The sequence below is a fragment of the Vipera ursinii genome (genome assembly GCF_947247035.1).
Source record: "Vipera ursinii genome assembly, chromosome: 6".
NCBI lineage: Eukaryota > Metazoa > Chordata > Lepidosauria > Squamata > Viperidae > Vipera > Vipera ursinii.
This window is the reverse complement of record NC_139515.1, coordinates 4,300,896-4,320,703: the sequence shown is the minus strand read 5'-3', so window position 1 is coordinate 4,320,703 and position 19,808 is coordinate 4,300,896. Positions and strand designations below refer to the sequence as shown.

Here is a 19,808-nt window from a genome sequence, read left to right as displayed (position 1 = left end):
AGAATAGAAAATTAATAGAATAGAATAGAATTACAGAATAGAATAGAATAGAATAGAATAGAATAGAATAGAATAGAATAGAATAATAGAATAGAAAATTAATAGAATAGAAAATTAATAGAATAGAATTACAGAATAGAATAGAATAGAATAGAAAATTAATAGAATAGAATAGAATTACAGAATAGAATAGAAAATTAATAGAATAAAATTACAGAATAGAATAGAATAGAATAGAATAGAATAGAATAGAATAGAATAGAATAGAATAGAATAGAATAGAATAGAATAGAATAGAATAGAATAGAATAGAATAGAATAATTGGAAGTAACCTTGGAGGTCATCTAGTCCAACCCCCTGCTCAGTCAGGAAACCCTACATCATTTCAGACAAATGGCTGTCCAGTCTCTTCTTAAAAACTTCCAGTGTTGGAGCATTCACCACCTCTGGAGGCAGGTAGTTCCTCTGGTTAATTGTTCTGTCAGGAAATTTCTCATTATTTCTAGATTGGTTCTCTCCTTGATTAGTTCCCATCCGTTGCTTCTTGTCCTGCCTTCAGGCGCTTTGGAGAATAGCTGGACTCCCTCTTCTTTGGGGCAGCCCCTGAGATATTGGAAGACTGCTATCATGTCCCCCCTCACCCTTCTCTTCATTAAACTAGACATAACCAATTCCAGCAACCGTTCCTTGTATGTTTTAGCCTCCAGTCCCCTGATCACATTAGTTGCCCTTCTCTGCACTCTTTCTAGAGTCTCAACATCTTTTTTACATCCAAAACTGGATGCCGTATTCCAAGTGTGGCCCTACCAACAACTCCCTAATCAAGGAATCTCCAAGATCATTCCCACCAACACTGAGAGAGCAAGAATAAACTCCTGCTCCCTTTTCGGTCTGATGACGTTACCTAGTATGGTAATCAAACGTCTGCAAGAAAAATCACCAAGCTCAGAGAGCACTAACAACCCACAGAAAATAAGGTATTTTAGGACAATGCTTAGCCATCTTGGCTGGGGAATTCTGGGAATTAAAGTGGCCACAGCTGAGAAACCCTGTTCTAGGATACCAAGACAAACCAGCAACTATCAATGGTTGGCACCCAAATCTTTAAGGAACTCAGATGGGAAACTGTCAATCTCCTAAGCAGGTTGTGATTCAAATTGGGCTCGGCGCCAACGGGCTTGGAAAGCACAATCTGTGACAACAATTTTTAATAAGAGACCCAGGGGAGCTGCAGGAAATTGTATGCTAATCGGTTTCATATTGGTTCCAGGCAAACTGGAGGACACAGTCACAGGGAGGATTTAAAAACAAGGGCAAGACCTAAGCGTACAAATGAACAGACTTTGCTGAAGGGAAAAAAAAAGGCAGGATTAGGCATAAATCCCACTGGTGGGATATCCTGGAGTTAATGAGGAACGTGAAACGCCAGCTGGATATGCCCACCTTTTTAAAGTGGCTTAAAGGTAAAGTTTCCCCCGCACGTGCGTGCTAGTCGTTTCCGACTCTAGGGGCCGGTGCTCATCTCCGTTTCAAAGCCGAAGAGCCAGCGCTTGTCCGAGGACGTCTCTGTGGTCATGTGGCCGGCAGGACTAGACGCCAAAGGCGCACGGAACGCTGTTACCTTCCCACCGGAGCGGTCCCTATTTTTCTACTTGCATTTTGACGTGCTTTCGAACTGCTAGGTTGGCAGAAGCTGGGACGAGTAACAGGCGCTCACTCTGTTACGCGGCACTCGGGATTCGACCCGCCAAACTGCCGACCTTCTGATCGACAAGCTCAGCGTCCTAACCCACTGAGCCACCGCATCCCTTAAAGTGGCTTCTATGGTTTTTAAAAAAATTGTTTTGACGAAGTTCCGCCTGTAACGCGCGGCCTAAACCTAGCGGTCATGAGCTAAGAGGAGGGCCTACTAAAACGGTTAAAAAAAAACGAGAAAGCGAAGAACAAATAGGCGACTTGGAAGAAAATTAGAGGTAAATCCTCAAGGATCTGCATTAGGGGTGATGCTTTCTAGATTCTTCAGAAACGATGTTGACTTACGTCAAGGGAATCCATGACTTAGGGACCGTTCAAAGTTACAACAGCTCTGCAAAAAGTGACTTACGGCGATTTTTCACACTTAGGACCACTGCAGCATCCCCAGGGTCACGGGCTCGAAATTCAAACCCTGGGCAACTGACTCACAAAGGTAGTACTCGACTTACAATGCAGCCCAAAATTTTTGTTACTGAGACCTTCGTTAAGTGGGTTTTGCTCCATTTTGTGACTCTTCTTCCCCCAGTATTTCTGTGAATCCCTGCAGCTGAAAAATTAGTAAACCGGCTGTTCAGTGAATCTGGCTTCCCCCCGTTGATTTTGTTTATCAAGTCACAAAAGGTGATTATGTGACCCGGGGAGGGGTGGGGGAACACTGCAACGGTCATAAGTGCGAGTCAGTTGCCAAGAATCTGAATTTTGGTTACATGACGATGGGGATGCCTCAATGGTTGAAGTGTGAAAATTGGTCATAAGTCATTTTTGAGCCTTGGTGGAGCAGTGGGCTAATGCCTCCTTAAGTAACACCAGCTGCCTGCAATTAGTGAAGGTTCGCATCCCACCAGGCTCAAGGTTGACTCAGCCTTCTATCCTTCCGAGGTAGGGAAAATGAGGACCCAGATTGTTGGGGGCAATTAAGCTGACTTTGTAATAATGCCGCTTGGGGTGTGTGTGAAAGCCCTAATAAGCAGGCATATACATAGAATGAAGGCTACTGCTAAGCTTGTAAGCCGCCCTGAGTCTTCGGAGAAGGGCGAGATATAAATGGAATTAAAATAAATAAAATAAATAAATAAAAAAATTTTGCGGTGCCGTTGTAACTTTGCCCAGTCACTAAATGAACGGTTGTAAATGGAGGACGTGTATTTGGGACGGTCGCGGTGTCCTGGGGTCACGTGACCCCCTTTTGCAACTGTCTTGATTTGCTAAATCAATGGGGAAGCCAGATTCACTTAACAACCATGTTACTAGTTTATCAACTGTGGTGATTCACTTAACAATGGGGGCAGGAATGGTTGTAAAATGGAGCAAAGCTCACTTAACAACTGTCTTGTGTCATGGTTCCGACAGATGAACCTCTTCAAAAGGACTTTGAGGCTTTGTTTACCTTAAAGGATCTTTTATTCGAGTAGCACAATATTGGAACTTGCATAATCGAAGCCAAAAAACTGAATTCCCCTCCCCTGGGCACCTAGTATCAAAGCACAATTCCCTCCTCTAACTTACGGTCATAAATCACGTTCCCCAATTAGCTTGAAGCGCGGGCTTCCTCTCCAGTTCTCCAGCCCAATTCTTTATCAGCTCTGGGCTCAGTAACCTTGATTCCCACGCTAAGTTTAGTGTTGTTATGTCTAGCTGGACTCTCATTCACATCGCCCCCTCCCAGCATCATCTAACTCTTAAAAGCAAAAGGGGAAAAGAGGGCTACATTGTCAATGCAAAAACATCCAATGTTCGCCGCGTTGACATGTTGCTTATCAATGGAAATTTTTTTTGGGGGGGGGGGTTCAACTGTGGTCGTATGTAGAGTACAAGCAGTTAAGATGCCCAGGTCTGTGAATGAAATGAATTATTTAGAGTGGGTAAAAAGCTTGTGAAAGGCCCCAAAAGAATATATTTAAATTGGGTGGGGAAAAACCAGCCCAATCACAAATCAATTCAGGTACAGCGAGTGTAAAATAATGCACATTTGAACAAAAAAAATTTAATTTTACACGGGCATGGATGGGATGTAAAGCGACTGTTGCTGATCAGGAAAAAAAATATATCCGTTGGGACATAAAACAGACAGCTCAGTGACAATCTTAGTGGAGCATGACAAGGTGCAAGATTGCCATATTCCAGGCTGGGGTGGGGTGGGGGGGTTATTAGGAAAGCAACCGAAAATAAACCCAGCAAATATTATTACGCTTTTATGCAAATCTACTGAACGTGCACATCTGGGCTGTCGCCTTGAAAAAAGCAGAACTTGGGAAAGAAGAGAAGGCAGTAATCAAAGTAATGAATGGGTTCCATCCCATTCTTTACAAGCAAAGACTAGAAAAGATGAGCGAACAATGAGATTATCGAAATACATATAAAATCAGGCTGTGCAGGGAGGAAAGCGCACAAGAAGATATTGTCCTCCTCGACGGCACGAGCACCGAGTGTCCCAACGACATAAATAAGGATGGAAATAGAAAGATCCAAAACGGAGGTCAAGAAAAAGACACGGCGGTCCATCCAGTTTGTCCTTTGAGCTTTTGGATTTCTTTTTTTTAATTTATTCATTATTTTTATTTTTGATTTGTGCTTATTTTATTGTTTTGTGTTTTTTTTTTAAAAAAATTGTCGGATGAAGGCATGCGTTTTACCCCCAAAGGCAGAGGAGATAAATGCATTTGGCTCTGGAGATTTGAAGACTTGTTCAAAGTCAGTACTTCATCGCTGTTTCCAGCTGGAGCTCAGAACTCATTCATGGGCTTTCTTCTAGTCTGAAATAAATTCACATCATCATCATCATGTTGGAAAGGACCTTGGAGGTCATCTAGTCCAACCCCCAGCTCAGGCAGGAAACCCTATAGCATTTCAGACAAATGGTTGTCCAGTCTCTTCTTATTAACTTCCTGTGTTGGAGCATCCACAGCTTCTGGAGGCAGGTTAATTGTTCTCTGTCAGGAAATTTCTCCTTAGTTCCAGGTTGCTTCTCTCCTTGATGAGTTTCCATCCGTTGCTTCTTGTCCTGCCTTCAGGGGCTTTGGAGAATAGCTTGACTGCCACTTCTTTGGGGCAGCCCCTCAAATATTGGAACACTGCTATGCTGTCACCCCTGGTCCTTCTCTTCATTAAACTAAAAGGTCAAGGTTCCCCCGCACATGCGTGCTAGTCGTTTCCGACTCTAGGGGCCGGTGCTCATCTCCGTTTCAAAGCCGAAGAGCCAGCGCTTGTCCGAGGACGTCTCCGTGGTCATGTGGCCGGCATGACTAGACGCCAAAGGCGCACGGAACGCTGTTACCTTCCCACCGGAGTGGTCCCTATTTTTCTACTTGCATTTTTACGTGCTTTCGAACTGCTAGGTTGGCAGAAGCTGGGATGAGTAACAGGCGCTCGCTCTGTTACGTGGCACTCGGGATTCGACCCGCCAAACTGCCTTCCATCCTTCCGAGGTAGGGAAAATGAGGACCCAGATTGTTGGGGGCAATAAGCTGACTTTGTAATAATGCCGCGTGGGGTGTGTATGAAAGCCCTAATAAGCAGGCATATACATAGAATGAAGGCTACTGCTAAGCTTGTAAGCCGCCCTGAGTCTTCGGAGAAGGGCGGGATATAAAAGCAATTAAAATAAAAAAATAAAAAAATAAAATAAACAAGCTCAGCACCCTAACCCACTGAGCCACCGTGTCCCTTCTTTAAACTAGACATACCCAATTCCAGCAACCGTTCCTTATATGTTTTAGCCTCCAGTCCCCTTATCTAGGTACGCCATGGTCCATAATGGGTCCAGAACTGAGAACAAACAAGAGCAGACTCTTGGCCTGATGGACAGCAGACCCACTAACCCAGGGGTCTTAAAACTCGGCCCTTTGATGACTTGTGGACTTCAATTCCTAGAATTCCTCAGCCACCATGGCTGGCTGAGGAATTCTGGGAGGGGTCTTCAAACTGGGTCCTTTGATGACTTGTGGACTTCAATTCCCAGAATTCCTCAGCCAGCATGCCTGGCTGAAGAATTCTGGAAGTTGAAGTCCACAAGTCATCAAAGGGCCAAGTTTGAAGACCCTTGCACTAACCTATATACCTCACCCACAAGATTAGAGGGAAGTTCACACATTCTCCCTCTAATGTGATATACAGGTAGTCCTCGACATACGACCGTAACTGAGCCCAAAATTTACATTGTTAAGTGAGACACTGGTTAAGTGAGTTTTGCCCCCTTTTACGACTTTCCTTGGCCCGGTTGTTAGGGGAATCATTGCAGTTCTCAAGTTAATAACAAGGTTGTTATGCGGATCTGGCTTCCCCATTGACTTTGCTTGTCAGACGGTCGCAAAAGGGGATCATGTGACCCCTCGGGACGCTGCAAATGTCATAAATATGAACCAGTTGCCAAGCGTCCGAATCTTGGTCACGTGACCATGGGGATACTGTAATGGTTGTAAGTGTGAAAAACGGTCATAAGTCCCTTTTTCCAGTGATGAGGTATCTTCAAATGGTCACTAAACGAATTGTTCTTAAGTCGAGGACTACCAGTATTGCCAGCGGCCCCCAACTTTTTGGGCGCCAGGGACCGGTTCCGTGGAGAGAGGTTTTTCCCGGGGACTGGAGAGGGAACGATTTCATGCACTGCCTGCATCCCACGGATGGACTTTCCCTTGTTTGCGCAGACCGGTTTCCGGCATGCCTTGGACCGGTGGTGGTACACAGCCCAGGGGTTGGGGACCCCTGATATATGCGATCGCCTGCCAGCAACGTCCCTCTGATTCTCCATGATAAAAGGGGCAAACAGAATTGATAGATTTTGAATGTGACATTTGGAGTCAAAACAAAGTCAGAATAATAACAGGCCATTTCTTTTGGAAAATTGGGATTTAACCTAGAACTAAGGAGAAACTTCCTGACAGTTAGAACAATTAACCAGTGGAACAACCTGCCTCCAGAGGTGGTGAATGTTCCAACACTGGAAGTTTTTAAGAAGAGACTGGACGGCCATTTGTCTGAAATGGTATAGGGTTTCCTGCCTGAGCAGGGGGTTGGACTAGATGACCTCCAAGGTCCCTTCCAACTACTACTACTACTACTTATTATTATTATTATTATTATTATTATTATTATTATTATTATTATTATTATTATTATTACTACTACTACTACTACTCCACACTGTTGAGTGAGAGAATTGCTGAGTTCAGATAAATCACAAGGTATCAAGCAATCTCAAAGGTGTCAACAAACACAACAGGGTTGTTAGCTCCTCACAATGGTTCGTTCAGCGATAAGTTACTGTGAAGCAGTCTCAGACAAGGAATGCCTCTCTGCTCTGCCCAATTTAAATTTTATGTCGGTCTATGCGTCGCCAGGCATCCCACGAAGTGAGCAGCAGCGCACAGTCTTAACGCATTTTCAGAAAAACGTGTTAATTGGGAAACTTACTACCAGTCTCCGGACTTTTTTTATTTTTTTCCCTAACCTCGGAGAGCAAAAAATCAATTAGGCTCCAGGGAGTGAAATCAGCCATTACAACATTAAAAGCAACGACAAGTCTTCGGCTTACGAATACGATGGGGCCGAAAATTCATGATGCTAAGTGAGATGTTTGTTAATTGAGTTTTTCTCCCGTTCTGCGACTTTTCTTGCCACAGTTGTGAAGTTGAATCGCTGCAGTTGTTAACTTAGTAACACGGTTGTTAAGTGAATCTGGCACGGTTGTTAAGTGAAACGTGGCTTGTCAGGAGGTCGCCAAAGGGGATCACATGACCCCGGGACACGGCGACCATCATAAATATGAACCAACTGCCCAGTATCTGAATTTTGATCACACGATCGCGGGGATGCTGCAAAGGCTGCACCTAGGAAAAACGGTCATCCGTCACATTTTTCAGCCGTGGTAACTTTGAACGCTCGCTAAGCAAACCGTTGTAAATTGAGGACAGACACCCTTTAACTACCTTCAGGCCTGGTTCGCATGCTAGATGTTCTTGCTGCCCTCTTCTCTTTCTAACCAAGAGAGGAACAGTGAGGTGCCACTGCTGACACCACAAACCGTAGGATCGTCACTGTAAACATTCCTCTCTCCTAGGTATTACGGAAATTGCCTTGAGGTCAACAGCTTCAACAAGAGCGTAGAAGAAACAGGATGTCTAATGCCAGGGTCCCCCAACCCCCGGTCCGTAGTCCGGTACTGGGTCCGCGGCATGCCAGCAACCGGTCCGCACAAACAAGCAAAGCCCCATCCGCGGGATGCAGGCAGCACGCAAAACCACGCACCCTCCGGTCCGCGGAAAAACCTCTCTCCACAGAACCGGTCCCTGGTGCCCAAAAGGTGGGGGACCTCTGGTCTAAGGTATCTCAACAGGGATTGAAGAGGGTAGCGACAGAGGAGAATATTTGCATGTCAGGATTGAAATCAGTGGTCCTCGGTGCTCTCTGAGCTTGGTGGGCTTTTTGCAGATGTCTTGCAGACCCCAACTTTAGACTAACAGTGGAAAAAGAAACAATACCCCCCCAAGCAAGCTAACAGTAAACAGCCCAAAGTCTCCTGGTGATTGGCCCAAAGTCACCCAGCTGGCTTTCACGGCTGCGGCAGAACTAGAACTCACCGTCTCCCGGGGATTGGGCCAAAGTCACCCAGCTGGCTTTCATGGCTGTGGCAGAACTAGAACTCACCATCTCCCAGGGATTGAGGCAAAGTCACCCAGCTGGCTTTTATGGCTACGGCAGAACTAGAACTCACTGTCTCCCGGGGATTGGCCCAAACTCACCGTCTCCCGGGGACTGACCCAAAGTCACCCAGCTGGCTTTCATGGCTGCGGCAGAACTAGAACTCACAGTTCCCCACTTTCTAGCCTGGTGCCTTAACCATTAGATCAAACGGGCTGTTATGGAGGACTTATTGCCCTATCTGTAACTTTCCTGTATAATTTGTTTTGTTTTGTTTTTCTGCTGAAAGAAAAATGCCTACTACCCTAATGTCTATGACAGGGTTAAAAATCAAAGCAGTCCTGTTGCAAGTGTGCACGTAGTAAAAATAAATGCCTACTAGCAGGTTAATTCAAAGGTACCGCAGTTAAAAATATGTACTGTATTTGGAATAGAAAAGGACTCTTATATCGCCTCAAAAGGACAGCAGGGGCAGAACGGGGAGAGGAGCAAAAATTCAGATAAGGAGAAAATATATCCGGGGGGGGGAGACACATGGATTCTGGTACCTTTTTGTAATGAACTACTGGGTTTCTGCTAGGTGATGGGATGGTTTTGTGGGAAAACAAGAGGTGAGAACGTTAGCTATGCTACCTTAAGGTGTGTAAAATGGGGAGGAGGAGCAGAAGAATTCAGGAGGAGGAGGAGCAGAAGAAGGAAGAGGAGGAGGAGAAGGAAGAGGAGGAGAGAAGGAAGAGCGGGAGCAGGAGGAGAAGGAAGAGAAGAAGGAGGAGAAGGAGAAGGAGAAGGAGAAGAAGGAAGAGGAGGAGGAAGAGAAGAAAGAGGAGGAGCAGAAGGAAGAGGAGGAGGAAGAGGAGGAGGAGAAGGAAGAGGAGGAGAAGGAGGAGGAGGAGGAGAGGAAGAAGAGAAAGAGGAGAAGAAGAAAGAGGAGGAAGATGAGAAGAAAGAGGAGGAGGGGGAGGGGAAAAAGAAGAATTCAGGAGGAGGAGGAGCAGAAGAAGGAAGAAGAGGAAGAGGAGGAGAAGGAAGAGGAGGAGGAAGAGAAGAAAGAGCAGAAGGAAGAGGAGGAGGAAGAGGAAGAGAAGGAGAAGGAAGAAGAGGAGGAAGAGGAGAAGGAAGAGGAAGAAGAGAAGGAAGAGGAGAAGGAAGAGGAGCAGGAGCAGAAAGAAGAGAAGGAGGAGGAGAAGGAGAAGAAGGAAGAGGAGAAGGAGAAGGAAGAGGAGGAGAAGAGGAGGAAGAGGAGGAGGAGGAGAAGAGGAGAAGGAAGAGCAGGAGGAGAAGGAGAAGGAGAAGGAGGAAGAGGAGGAGAAGAAAGAGGAGCCTTGGTGGAGCAGTGGGCTAATGCCTCCTTAAGTAACACCAGCTGCCTGCAATTAGTGCAGGTTCGAGTCCCACCAGGCTCAAGGTTGACTCAGCCTTCCATCCTTCCGAGGTAGGTAAAACGAGGACCCAGATTGTGGGGGGCAATTAAGCTGACTTTGTAATAATGCCGCTTGGGGTGTGTGTGAAAGCCCTAATAAGCAGGCATATACATAGAATGAAGGCTACTGCTAAGCTTGTAAGCCGCCCTGAGTCTTCGGAGAAGGGCGGGATATAAATGGAATTTAAAAAAAAAGAGGAGGAGGAAGAGGAGGAAGAGGAAAAGGAAGAGGAGGAAGAGGAAAAGGAAGAGGAGGAAGAGGAGAAGGAAGGAGGAAGAGGAGAAGGAAGAGGATGAAGAGGAGAAGAGGAGGAAGAGAAGAGAAGGAAGAGGAAGAAGAGGAGGAAGAGGAGCAGGAGAAGGAAGAGGAGCGGAAGGAAGAGAAGGAGAAGGAGAAGGAGGAAGAGGATGAAGAAGAGAAGGAAGAGGAGAAGGAAGAGGAGGAGGAGAAGGAAGAAGAGGAAGAGGAGCAGAGGAAGAGGAGGAGGAGGAGGAAACTGGATTAAGGATTTTCCGGGCTACCTCATCACACAGTAAACCTCTCTTCTTGCAACTGGAAAAAAAAATCATACTAATTTTTCTTTGCTTTCGCTTCATTTTTTGTTCAGCTTTCACCTGTTTAATCTGTGTCTGATTGTTGATTTTATGGCCATAATTAAAGGCTTAATCTTAATCTTAATCCAAGCTCTTGCTCGCTCAACTCCTGCTTCCTGATCCATCTCCACCGTTTGCTAAGCTTGATAACTCGACACTTAGGCGGACCTCGTCTCCCAGAATTCCCCAGCCAAGCTTGGGGGGAAAAAAACACACACAAAAAAACCCAACCCTGATTTAGCCGATAGAACAGTTTTACCTCATCGATTATGCTGGACTCTTTCTTACACGGTAGGAAATTCAAATCGTGGCCCGTATTAGTTGGAAACCAGGATGTGATCAAGTCGGCTCCAGATTCCAACTGAGGACAGATATTTCTTTTAAACAGCTTCGCGGAGGGAGGGGGGCGCGGAAAAAAGATGATTTCTTGAAGCCCCAAGACCAGTATGTTTAAACCTCAAGAAAAAGCGGGGAAAGTATAAATATAAAACCGTAGTTTGATCCAAAGATTGCCGCAGGAAAAAAACCTGTTTAATAATCCTGGGTTTTGCCAAGAGTGTGAGATATACAAACGAGAAATAAACCAACAGACAGATCGATGGATGGATGGATGGATGGCCGGAACCCTCTCATCAAAAGACAATGCATCAGCAGGAATTCTGCATCTCATCAACAGTGATATATGCAGCTTAGAAAAACACTGTGTTATATAGTTTAGAAATAAAAAGATACGTTTCCGTTGAACTGTCCAGCATGCATATATATATATATACATACGTACGTACGTATGTATGTAAAGTATTGTCAAGTCTTTTGAATGCACCTTGCTAATTAAATCTTTCTTTCCTGTTTTGGCCTAACCCAAGGCTATCCACAGGATACAGTCACAACTTATGACAGTTCATTATTTGTGTAAATTATTCAAATTGCTAATAAAGAATCTCAGATAAAGGGTATGACTGACTGATGAGAACATAAGAAGTTCGAAATGGCCATATCAGCCTCCCTAAATTCTTTAGCAATTTGAATAATTTACACACACACACACACACACACACACACACATATACATACATAAATGTGTGTGTGTGTGTGTGTGTGTGTGTGTATTTTGTGGTGCCTATATAAATCAGACTATCCTGTAAACATGATTTACCAAACAAAATATAGCCCTAACCAAAATGAATATAGACTAACTATGTAACTAACGATTTACTTCTGAATTAAAAGGGAAGTTTCTTTTTTTTTAAAAAAAAAAAGAACCCAGACAAATTTTAGCATCCATCCCTGCATCTTTATCTCCTAATAATGCAATTTGTGCCTTCAGCCTGCTCTCATTTTACAAACTTAAGGAGAAAAAGAAAAAAAAAAGCATGAAATCCATTGCTTTATTTCGGCCTTACGGCAAGAAATCTAACACAGGGACTTGTAAAATATGGTATAAAGAAAGAAACTATTCTTTTATTATGTCCTACTTACAGAGAAAGTATATAAAGAATTATTTTGGGAAACAAGCAGAGATAGAGAAGATTATCAGGAACCACCTTAATGGAACTTTTACTCGGTATAAACACAAAGGTACAATAACATTTATTACTCTGCAAAATAAACAAACACACACTAGCCAGGAACAAATATCATACATCATTGGAGCCTGTATTAATAAAGACCCAGATCATAAAACATACGGTAGATAGGGAACTGGGAATCATCTTGGCTAATTCTGTATTATGAGATCTTAAATCAAGCCAATTTTAATGCCCAAATATTAATGCCTTATTTAACACGTCACGGCCACAAAAATCAACCAATTCAGAATGAACAAGATAATCACATTTATGTCCACTCAAAAGAAAGGTTAACTGAATTTAATACGATTTATTAACAGACAGGTACCTTGCGGGGTTACAATTTAACCCTTAATCTACCTCGAACCACTTCCAATTTCTATGTAAATCGGTTTTACAATGAACTTCTTCCTCGGCCACAATATGCCCAGGGTTAAAGCCAACGACTCACGGCAATCTTTTTTTCAAAATAAGTTTTTGGAAAGGCAACCTTGTTCGCAATGAGGTCAGTCAAACTCTCTGCTCAATGCGACTCAGCTGCAATTCTTATCCCCTCTCTTTCCACAGCCTCTAGCGAGGAGACACGGAAAAAAAGTCTTTAAAAAAAATACTGGAAAAAAAATCGACGAATACAATTGGAAAGAACCTCACCTACCCACGGTAAAATCCACCGGTTTTTTAACATGATGGAAAGTTTCAAATTTGACAGCCATTCTGTTCCCGGGCACTCTTTTCAATCCGTGGCCATTCCTTCTGCTTTTCAGTTTGCAATTATCTGATGAATGTAGGATTGCGTCTCATCCCTCTTCTCAACAATGCTGTCTGATAACCGGCTTTGCGAAGAGTCCAAAGCGGCAGTGCGAAAGCGCACGACCAATCAAAGACCGCTGCGTTTGAAACTGACAGCGCTTGCCGTGTCGTTATTTGCTATTGTGCATAAACCTAAGGGATCGTACGGTGCACGCCACACGAGAGAATGTACCTTAGCAAAGAGCACAGCCACCGGCCAGACCTATGATTGATTACACCTATTTCCTTGCCAAGCTGCAACAGAGCCATTAGCTATTTGATCTAAACACGATCAAACCTGGTTAGTACAGGGGTAGCTTGGTATTCGTTGTTCATTGGTTCTGGCAGGCGTGGGGAGGACCAGAAATGGTGAGTATCGAACATATTTTTCCCATAAGGAATCAATCAATCAGAATAGAGCGTGGAAGGGACCTTGGAGGTCTTCTAGTCGGACCCCCTGCTCAAGCGGGAGACCCCTTTCCGACAAATGACTGTCCGGTCTCTTCTTAAAAAAGCCTCCAGTGATGGAGCACCCACAACAGGGGCCTTCAAACCTGGCCCTTTTATGACTTGTGGACTTCGACTCCCAGAATGCCTCAGCCAGCGTGCCTGGCTGAGGCATTCTGGGAGGGGTCTTCAAACCTGGCCCTTTTATGACTTGTGGACTTCGACTCCCAGAATTCCTCAGCCAGTGGCTGGCTGAGGAATTCTGGGAGTTGAAGTCCACAAGTCATGAAAGGGCCAAGTTTGAAGACCCCTGTTCTAAATTATATCTATTTTCTTAAGCCACTCCGGCAGGTCTCATTTAATATTTAAAATTTAGCACTTAAAACTTAACAGTCACAGCTGAGCCCAAAATTTCCACTGCTAAGCGAGGCAGTTTTTGAGGTTTGCTCCATTTTACCATTTTTCGCCACAGTGAATCAATGCTGTTGTTAAGTGAATCATGTGGCCACTGAGCGAATCTGGCTTCCCCCATTGACTTTGCTTCTTGGAAGTGGTTTTGGAAGGTTACAAGTGGTGATCACGTGACCCCGGGACACTGCAACCGTCCCAAATAACATGCCAGTTTGCCATGCACCCAAATTTTGATCACCTGACCAGGGGGATGCTGCAACGGTCGTAAGTGTGCAAAACGGTCGTAAATCAGTTTTTCCGATGCCGCTGTGATTTCAAATGGTCACTAACCAAATGGTTATAAGCCGAGGACTGCACGTCTCTTTCCATGCAGCCAGTGATCTGTCGTCTGCAAACCTCTCAAAGGACATACAATTAATTCAGCAAGCTTGTTTTATTTAAAGTTTCATTTTAGGAAATGAAAACAAGTCGTATCTTTGCCAACCGCTTTTTTTTTTTAAAAAAAAATCCAATTTTCAAAATAATCTGAAAGGACATGTTGGATTAGGAGAGCAACGCTAACTCTAATCAATAAAGTGCTGCTTTAATTCACATCCGTCTGTCTGAAAATCATTTTCGTGGAAATTCCAGAAGTTTAATTCTGCGGATACCTGCTTTAAAATGCACGCCATTCGCACTTCCGTATTTCCTCTCTCGTGGTATACCGATTTACCGTTATCACAGTTCTGGAGAATTCATTTAATTTTTGCTGTTGGTATCATGTGATTTTTGGTTCTCCAGTCGCCTAAGATTGTGGTTAGTGGCCGTTATACCGGAAATGGATGGATTACGTGAATGACACGTACTATGAGTTGGAAATTATTTTTATTAAGATACTTCCAAACATTTTCATTTGTTCCCACAACAGTTCTTTTTTTTTCCCTAAGCTTCTGAAAACTTAAAACATACATGTAATCCTCAACTTACACAAGTTTGCTTACTGACTGTATTTATGACTGCTGCAGTGCTCCGGGGTCCCCTTTTGCGACCTTCTGACAAGCAAAGTCAAGGGGAAAGCTGGATCCGCTTAACAACCGGGTTGCTAAGTGGTTAACTGCAGTGCTTCACTTAACAACGGTGGCAAGGAAGGTTGTAAAATGGGGCAAAACTCACTTAACGTATGTCTCCCTTTTGTTCTGGGGCTCCAATGGGGTCATGTTTGAGGGCTGCCTGCAATCGGTCCATGAGAATTTGCCATGGCCGTCTCGCCACAGCCAACTAGTTGTGGTCAACTTGTCTAGTTTAGTGAAGAGAAGGACGAGGGGTGACAGTCTTCCAGTATCTCAGGGGCTGCCCCAAAGAAGAAGGAGTCAAGCTATGCTCCAAAGCACCTGAAGGCAGGACAAGAAGCAACGGATGGAAACTCATCAAGGAGAGGAGCAGAAACTTCCTGACAGTGAGAACAATTAACCAGTGGAACTACCTGCCTCCAGAAGCCGTGAATGTTGCAACACTGGAAGTTTTTAAGAGACTGGACAGCCATTTATTTGAAATGGTATAGGGTTTCCTGCCTGAGCAAGGGGTTGGATTAGATGACTTCCAAGGTCCCTTCCAATTATTATTATTATTATTATTATTATTATTATTATTATTATTATTATTATTATTATTATTATTATTATTATCTTGCTACAGGACAACCTAGCCGCAGCCAATTAGCTGCAGGACAAGATTTACCCTATTATCAAAGAAACGGTAGAATAGAATCATTGAAGAAAGGATGCAAAAGGAGGGACAGGATGAAATGCGAATGGCAAAAATTAAAATATTTTTTAACATTTATTTTAAATAATTAAATAGAATTGTTAAATTGTCCCGCAGTGAGTTGGCCATGGTGAGTTGGCCGGGAGTTTAGAATAGAATAGAGGAATATAAGAGGAATATAGAATAGAATAGAATAGAATAGAATAGAATAGAATAGAATAGAATAGAATAGAATAGAATAGAATAGAATAGAATAGAATAGAATAGAATAGAATAGAATAGAATAGAATAGAATAGAATAGAATGCTGGAAGGGACCTTGGAGGTCTTCTAGTCCAGCCCCCTGCTCAAGCAGGAGGTCATACTTCATCTCAGTCAGATGATTGTCCAGTCTCTTCTTAAAACCTCTAGTGATGGAGCGCCCACAATTTCTGGTGGCAAGTTGTTCCACTGGTTGATTGTCCTCACTGTTAGGAAGTTTCTCCTTAATTCCAGATTGCTTCTCTCTTTGGTCAGTTTCCAACCATTGCTTCTCGTCCTTCCCTCCGGAGCTTTGGAGAATAACGTGACCCCCTCACCTTGTTGTCCCATTCCGACCTGCCATTTGCCACCAAGGCAGCGTTTCATCATCCTCAATCTACCGGCCCAGCCAAACATTACAAAGCAAAGTTTACTCTCTGGTTTTGCAAGACCTCTCTCCTTCTCAGGCCTCATGCTTGCACTCCAGGAGGAAACAGGCTGAAGGCTGGGCTCTGACATCCTCAATTACACGTAGTTCTCGACTTACAACCGTTCATTTAGTGACCATCTGAAGTTACGACGGCACTTCCAAAAGGAGACCAATGGCTATTTTTCACACTTACGGCCATTGCAGCATCCCCAGGGTCACACGATTTACATTCCGATGCTTGGCAACTGGTTCATATTTATGACGGTCGCATTGTCCGGGGATCACAGGATCCCCTTCTTCTGACAAGCAAAGTCAATGCGGGAATACAGATTTCACTTAACCGTGTTACTAATTTAACGACTAGGGCGATTCACTTAACAACTGTGGCAAGGAAGGTCGTAAAATGGGGCAAAATTAACCAATTCCTCACTTAGCCACAAAATAGTTGGGGCTGAATCGTGTCGTAAGTCGAGGACTGCCTATACCTTGGGCAGACCAATAGAGCGGGTGTGCCCGACCCTTTTGCAAGGCACGGAGAACCACGGCTGCGCTTTCCATTCACACAAAAAAAAGGACGGTTCTCGCCAACATTTGTGAATGGCCATCTGTACCATCCACAGAGCTCCGGGCTTGAATTCCAAAAGAAAACCTGATTTTTCGTTTTCCTCCCCAAAGCTTCCTACTCCCCATCGGCACCACCGGTTCTGGAAGAGTAAGGCCGGTTGCCACCCAGCCCGCCAGGGCTTGCTTGCAACCCTCCAATGCACCCTAAAATCCCGGGGAAGCTCCTTGCTGTTGGTTAAGGTGGAACCTGTTAATTCTGCAAAGCGGGGGAGGGGGAGGTTTTGGCCCGGTTTGGGGTTTAGGGGGAAGGCAGTGTGAACCCCCAACCCGGAGGAGGCTCGGCTGAGCTCCTGTTTTGCCTCCATTTGCTCAATGGAGGGGGAGTGGCAGCCTCCTCCTCCTCCAATTTCTCCTTCTATTATTCCTCCTCCTCCAACTTCTCCTTCAATTATTCCTCCTCCTCCAATTTCTCCTTCACCTTTTCCTCCTCCATTTCCTCCTCCTCCTCCAATATCTCCTTCTTCGCCTTTTCCTCTTCCTCCTCCATTTCCTCCTCCTCCTCCAATTTCTTCTCGTTTCCCTTCTCCTTCAATTCATTCTCCTTCAGTTCCTCCTCCTCCTCCTCCTCCTCCTCCAATTTCTCCTTCTTCACCTTTTCCTCTTCCTCCTCCATTTCCTCCTCCTCCTCCAATTCCTCCTCCTCCAATTTTTCCTTCTTCACCTTTTCCTGTTCCTCCTCCATTTCCTCCTCCTCCTCCAATTTCTTCTCCTTTCCCTTCTCCTTCAATTCATTCTCCTTCAGTTCCTCCTCCTCCTCTTCCTCCTCCATTTCCTCCTCCTCCTCCAATTATTCCTCCTCCTCCAATTTCTCCTTCTTCACCTTTTCCTCTTCCTCCTCCATTTCCTCCTCCTCCTCCAATTTCTTCTCCTTTCCCTTCTCCTTCAATTCATTCTCCTTCAGTTCCTCCTCCTCCTCCTCCAATTTCTCCTTCTTCACCTTTTCCTCTTCCTCCTCCATTTCCTCCTCCTCCTCCTCCCGCCCGCCGGGCTTACCGGCGAATTCCTCCTCCTCCTCCTCCTCCTCCTCCTGGCCGCTGCTCTCGGAGAGGCTCCGGCGCGGCTCGGGCGAGAAGTTGACCCCGCGGCCCTCGGCGGGGGCGGCGTCCAGCTGCAGGCGGCTCCCCCGCGCGGCGCTGGCGTTGGCGGCGTCGGCCCGTGCGGAGGGGAGCCCGTCCGCCGCCTCCGCCTTGAGGCGCTGGAAGTAGCGGAGGGCGAAGTCGAGCAGGTCGGCCGGCTGGCTGCGCAGCACCTCCAGCGTGAAGCTCTGCAGCAGCTCCCGCAGCCCCTCCGGCACCGAGACGCTCATGCCGGGCGGCGCCCCGACGCGGGGAAAGGACACCCACCGGCCCCGAAGCGCTGCGGAGAGGCCGGCGGGGCTGCTTCCCTGCCCGGCTCCCCCCGCGCGCCCTCGGCAGCCGCCCGCCAAGAAAGAGCCGGGCCCGCCCGTGACGGCAGCCAGACGCGGCCCCGCCCACTCTCCCCCCCCCCCCGCCGACGGGGGAGGAGGGGGGAGGGAAAGCGAGCGAGGACGCGCGGGCGCGCTCCCGCGCGCAGGCCGCCCGGGTGAAACCATGGCAACCGCCCTCGCGCGCGCACGCGAGCGCCCCCTGCTGCTGCTACAGGCGGGGAAAGCGAGCGCGCCCTGCGCTGCTGCTGCTGCAGGTGCTAGAGGCGGGGAAAGCGAGAGGCGGGGGGCTGGGGGAGGCTGGAGATTCTTTCCCGACGTTGCCTCTGAGCATGTGGGGAGTGCTTGGCCCCAGGGTGGAAGGGAGAGCGGGATGGAGAAGGGGGGAGAGGGCGGGTGTAAGCCTCCCTCCCGACGTTGCCTCGGAGCAATTTATTTCTTTTTTTATTTTATTTATTTTAATGCCATTTATATCCCGCCCTTCTCCGGAGACTCAGGGCGGCTTACAAGCTTAGCAGTAGCCTTCGTTCGAGGTATATGCCTGCTTATTAGGGCTTTCACACACACACACACCCACACACCCAAGCGGCATTATTACAAAGTCAGCTTAATTGCCCCCAAAAATCTGGGTCTGCGCTGCTGCTGCTGCTACAGGCGGGGAAAGCGAGCGCGCCCTGCGCTGCTGCTGCTGCTGCTGCTGCAGCTACAGATGCAAAAGGCGGGGAAAGCGAGAGGCGGGGGGGGGGATTCTTTCTTTTATTACAAAGTCAGCTTAATTGCCCCCAACAATCTGGGTCCTCATTTTACCTACCTGGGAAGGATGGAAGGCTGAGTCAACCTTGAGCCTGGTGGGATGCGAACCTGCACTAATTGCAGGCAGCTGGGGTTACTTAAGGAGGCATTAACCCACTGCTCCACCAAGGCTCTTGCAGAGTGCTTTGCCACAGGGAGCGTGGCAGGTGGATAGCTGGGGGAGGTGAGAGACTGGGGGGTAGCCTCCCTCTCGACGTTGCCTCTGAGCGTGTCCGGAGTGCTTTGCCACAGGGAGCATTGCGGATGGGTGTGGGGGCTGAGAGACTGGGGGGAAGCCTCCCTCTCGAGGCTGCCTCTGAGCATGTCCAGAGTGCTTTGCCACAGGGAGCGTTGCGGGTGGATGGGTGGTGGGGTGAGAGACTGGGGGAAGATTCCCTCCCGACGTTGCCTCTGAGCAATTGCAGAGTGCTTTGCCACAGGGAGCGTTGCAGGTGGATGGGTGGAGAGAGAGGGGTGGAGAGACTGGGGGGTAGCCTCCCTCCCGACGTTGCCTCTGAGCGTGTCCGGAGTGCTTTGCCACAGGGAGCGTTCCGGATGGGTGTGGGGGCTGAGAGAATGGGGGAAGCCTCCCTCTCAAGGTTGCCTCTGAGCTTGTGCGGAGTGCTTTGCCGGGAACTGAGGCTGCTAAGGTGTCTAGAGATGCTCAGCCACATCCAGGTCAGGGTTGCCCCAAAGGTGCTTTTTTTTCAAAAGGTAACTGGATTTTCTTCGCATTATAATAGAATAGAGCTGAAAGGGACCTTGGAGGCTTTCTAGTCCAGCCCCCTGCTCAAGGAGAACCTATAGGGTTAGGGTTAGGTCACCACAAACTCATAGAGCAAAATGGACATCGCCAACAAATTCAGAATACTTGGGTATGGTTAGGAGGGCACTGACTTTTCTAGCCTGCCCTATCTTATGTTTCCTGGTAAAATACATGGGAAAATCCCATTG

At 46.4% G+C, this 19,808-nt stretch overlaps 1 protein-coding gene across 1 annotated transcript in view; it reads right to left on the bottom strand.

Moving 5' to 3' along the window:
• The window catches only part of PRKAR2B (protein kinase cAMP-dependent type II regulatory subunit beta), a 62,950-nt gene extending 44,833 nt beyond the window's left edge, over nt 1-18,117 (bottom strand). Inside the window, exon 1 of the mRNA XM_083366327.1 lies at nt 17,651-18,117. Coding sequence (XP_083222453.1) covers nt 17,651-17,963 — 313 coding nt within the window. The 5' untranslated portion in view covers nt 17,964-18,117. The remainder of the gene's footprint in view (nt 1-17,650) is intronic.
• Between the last annotated feature and the right edge of the window lie 1,691 nt (nt 18,118-19,808).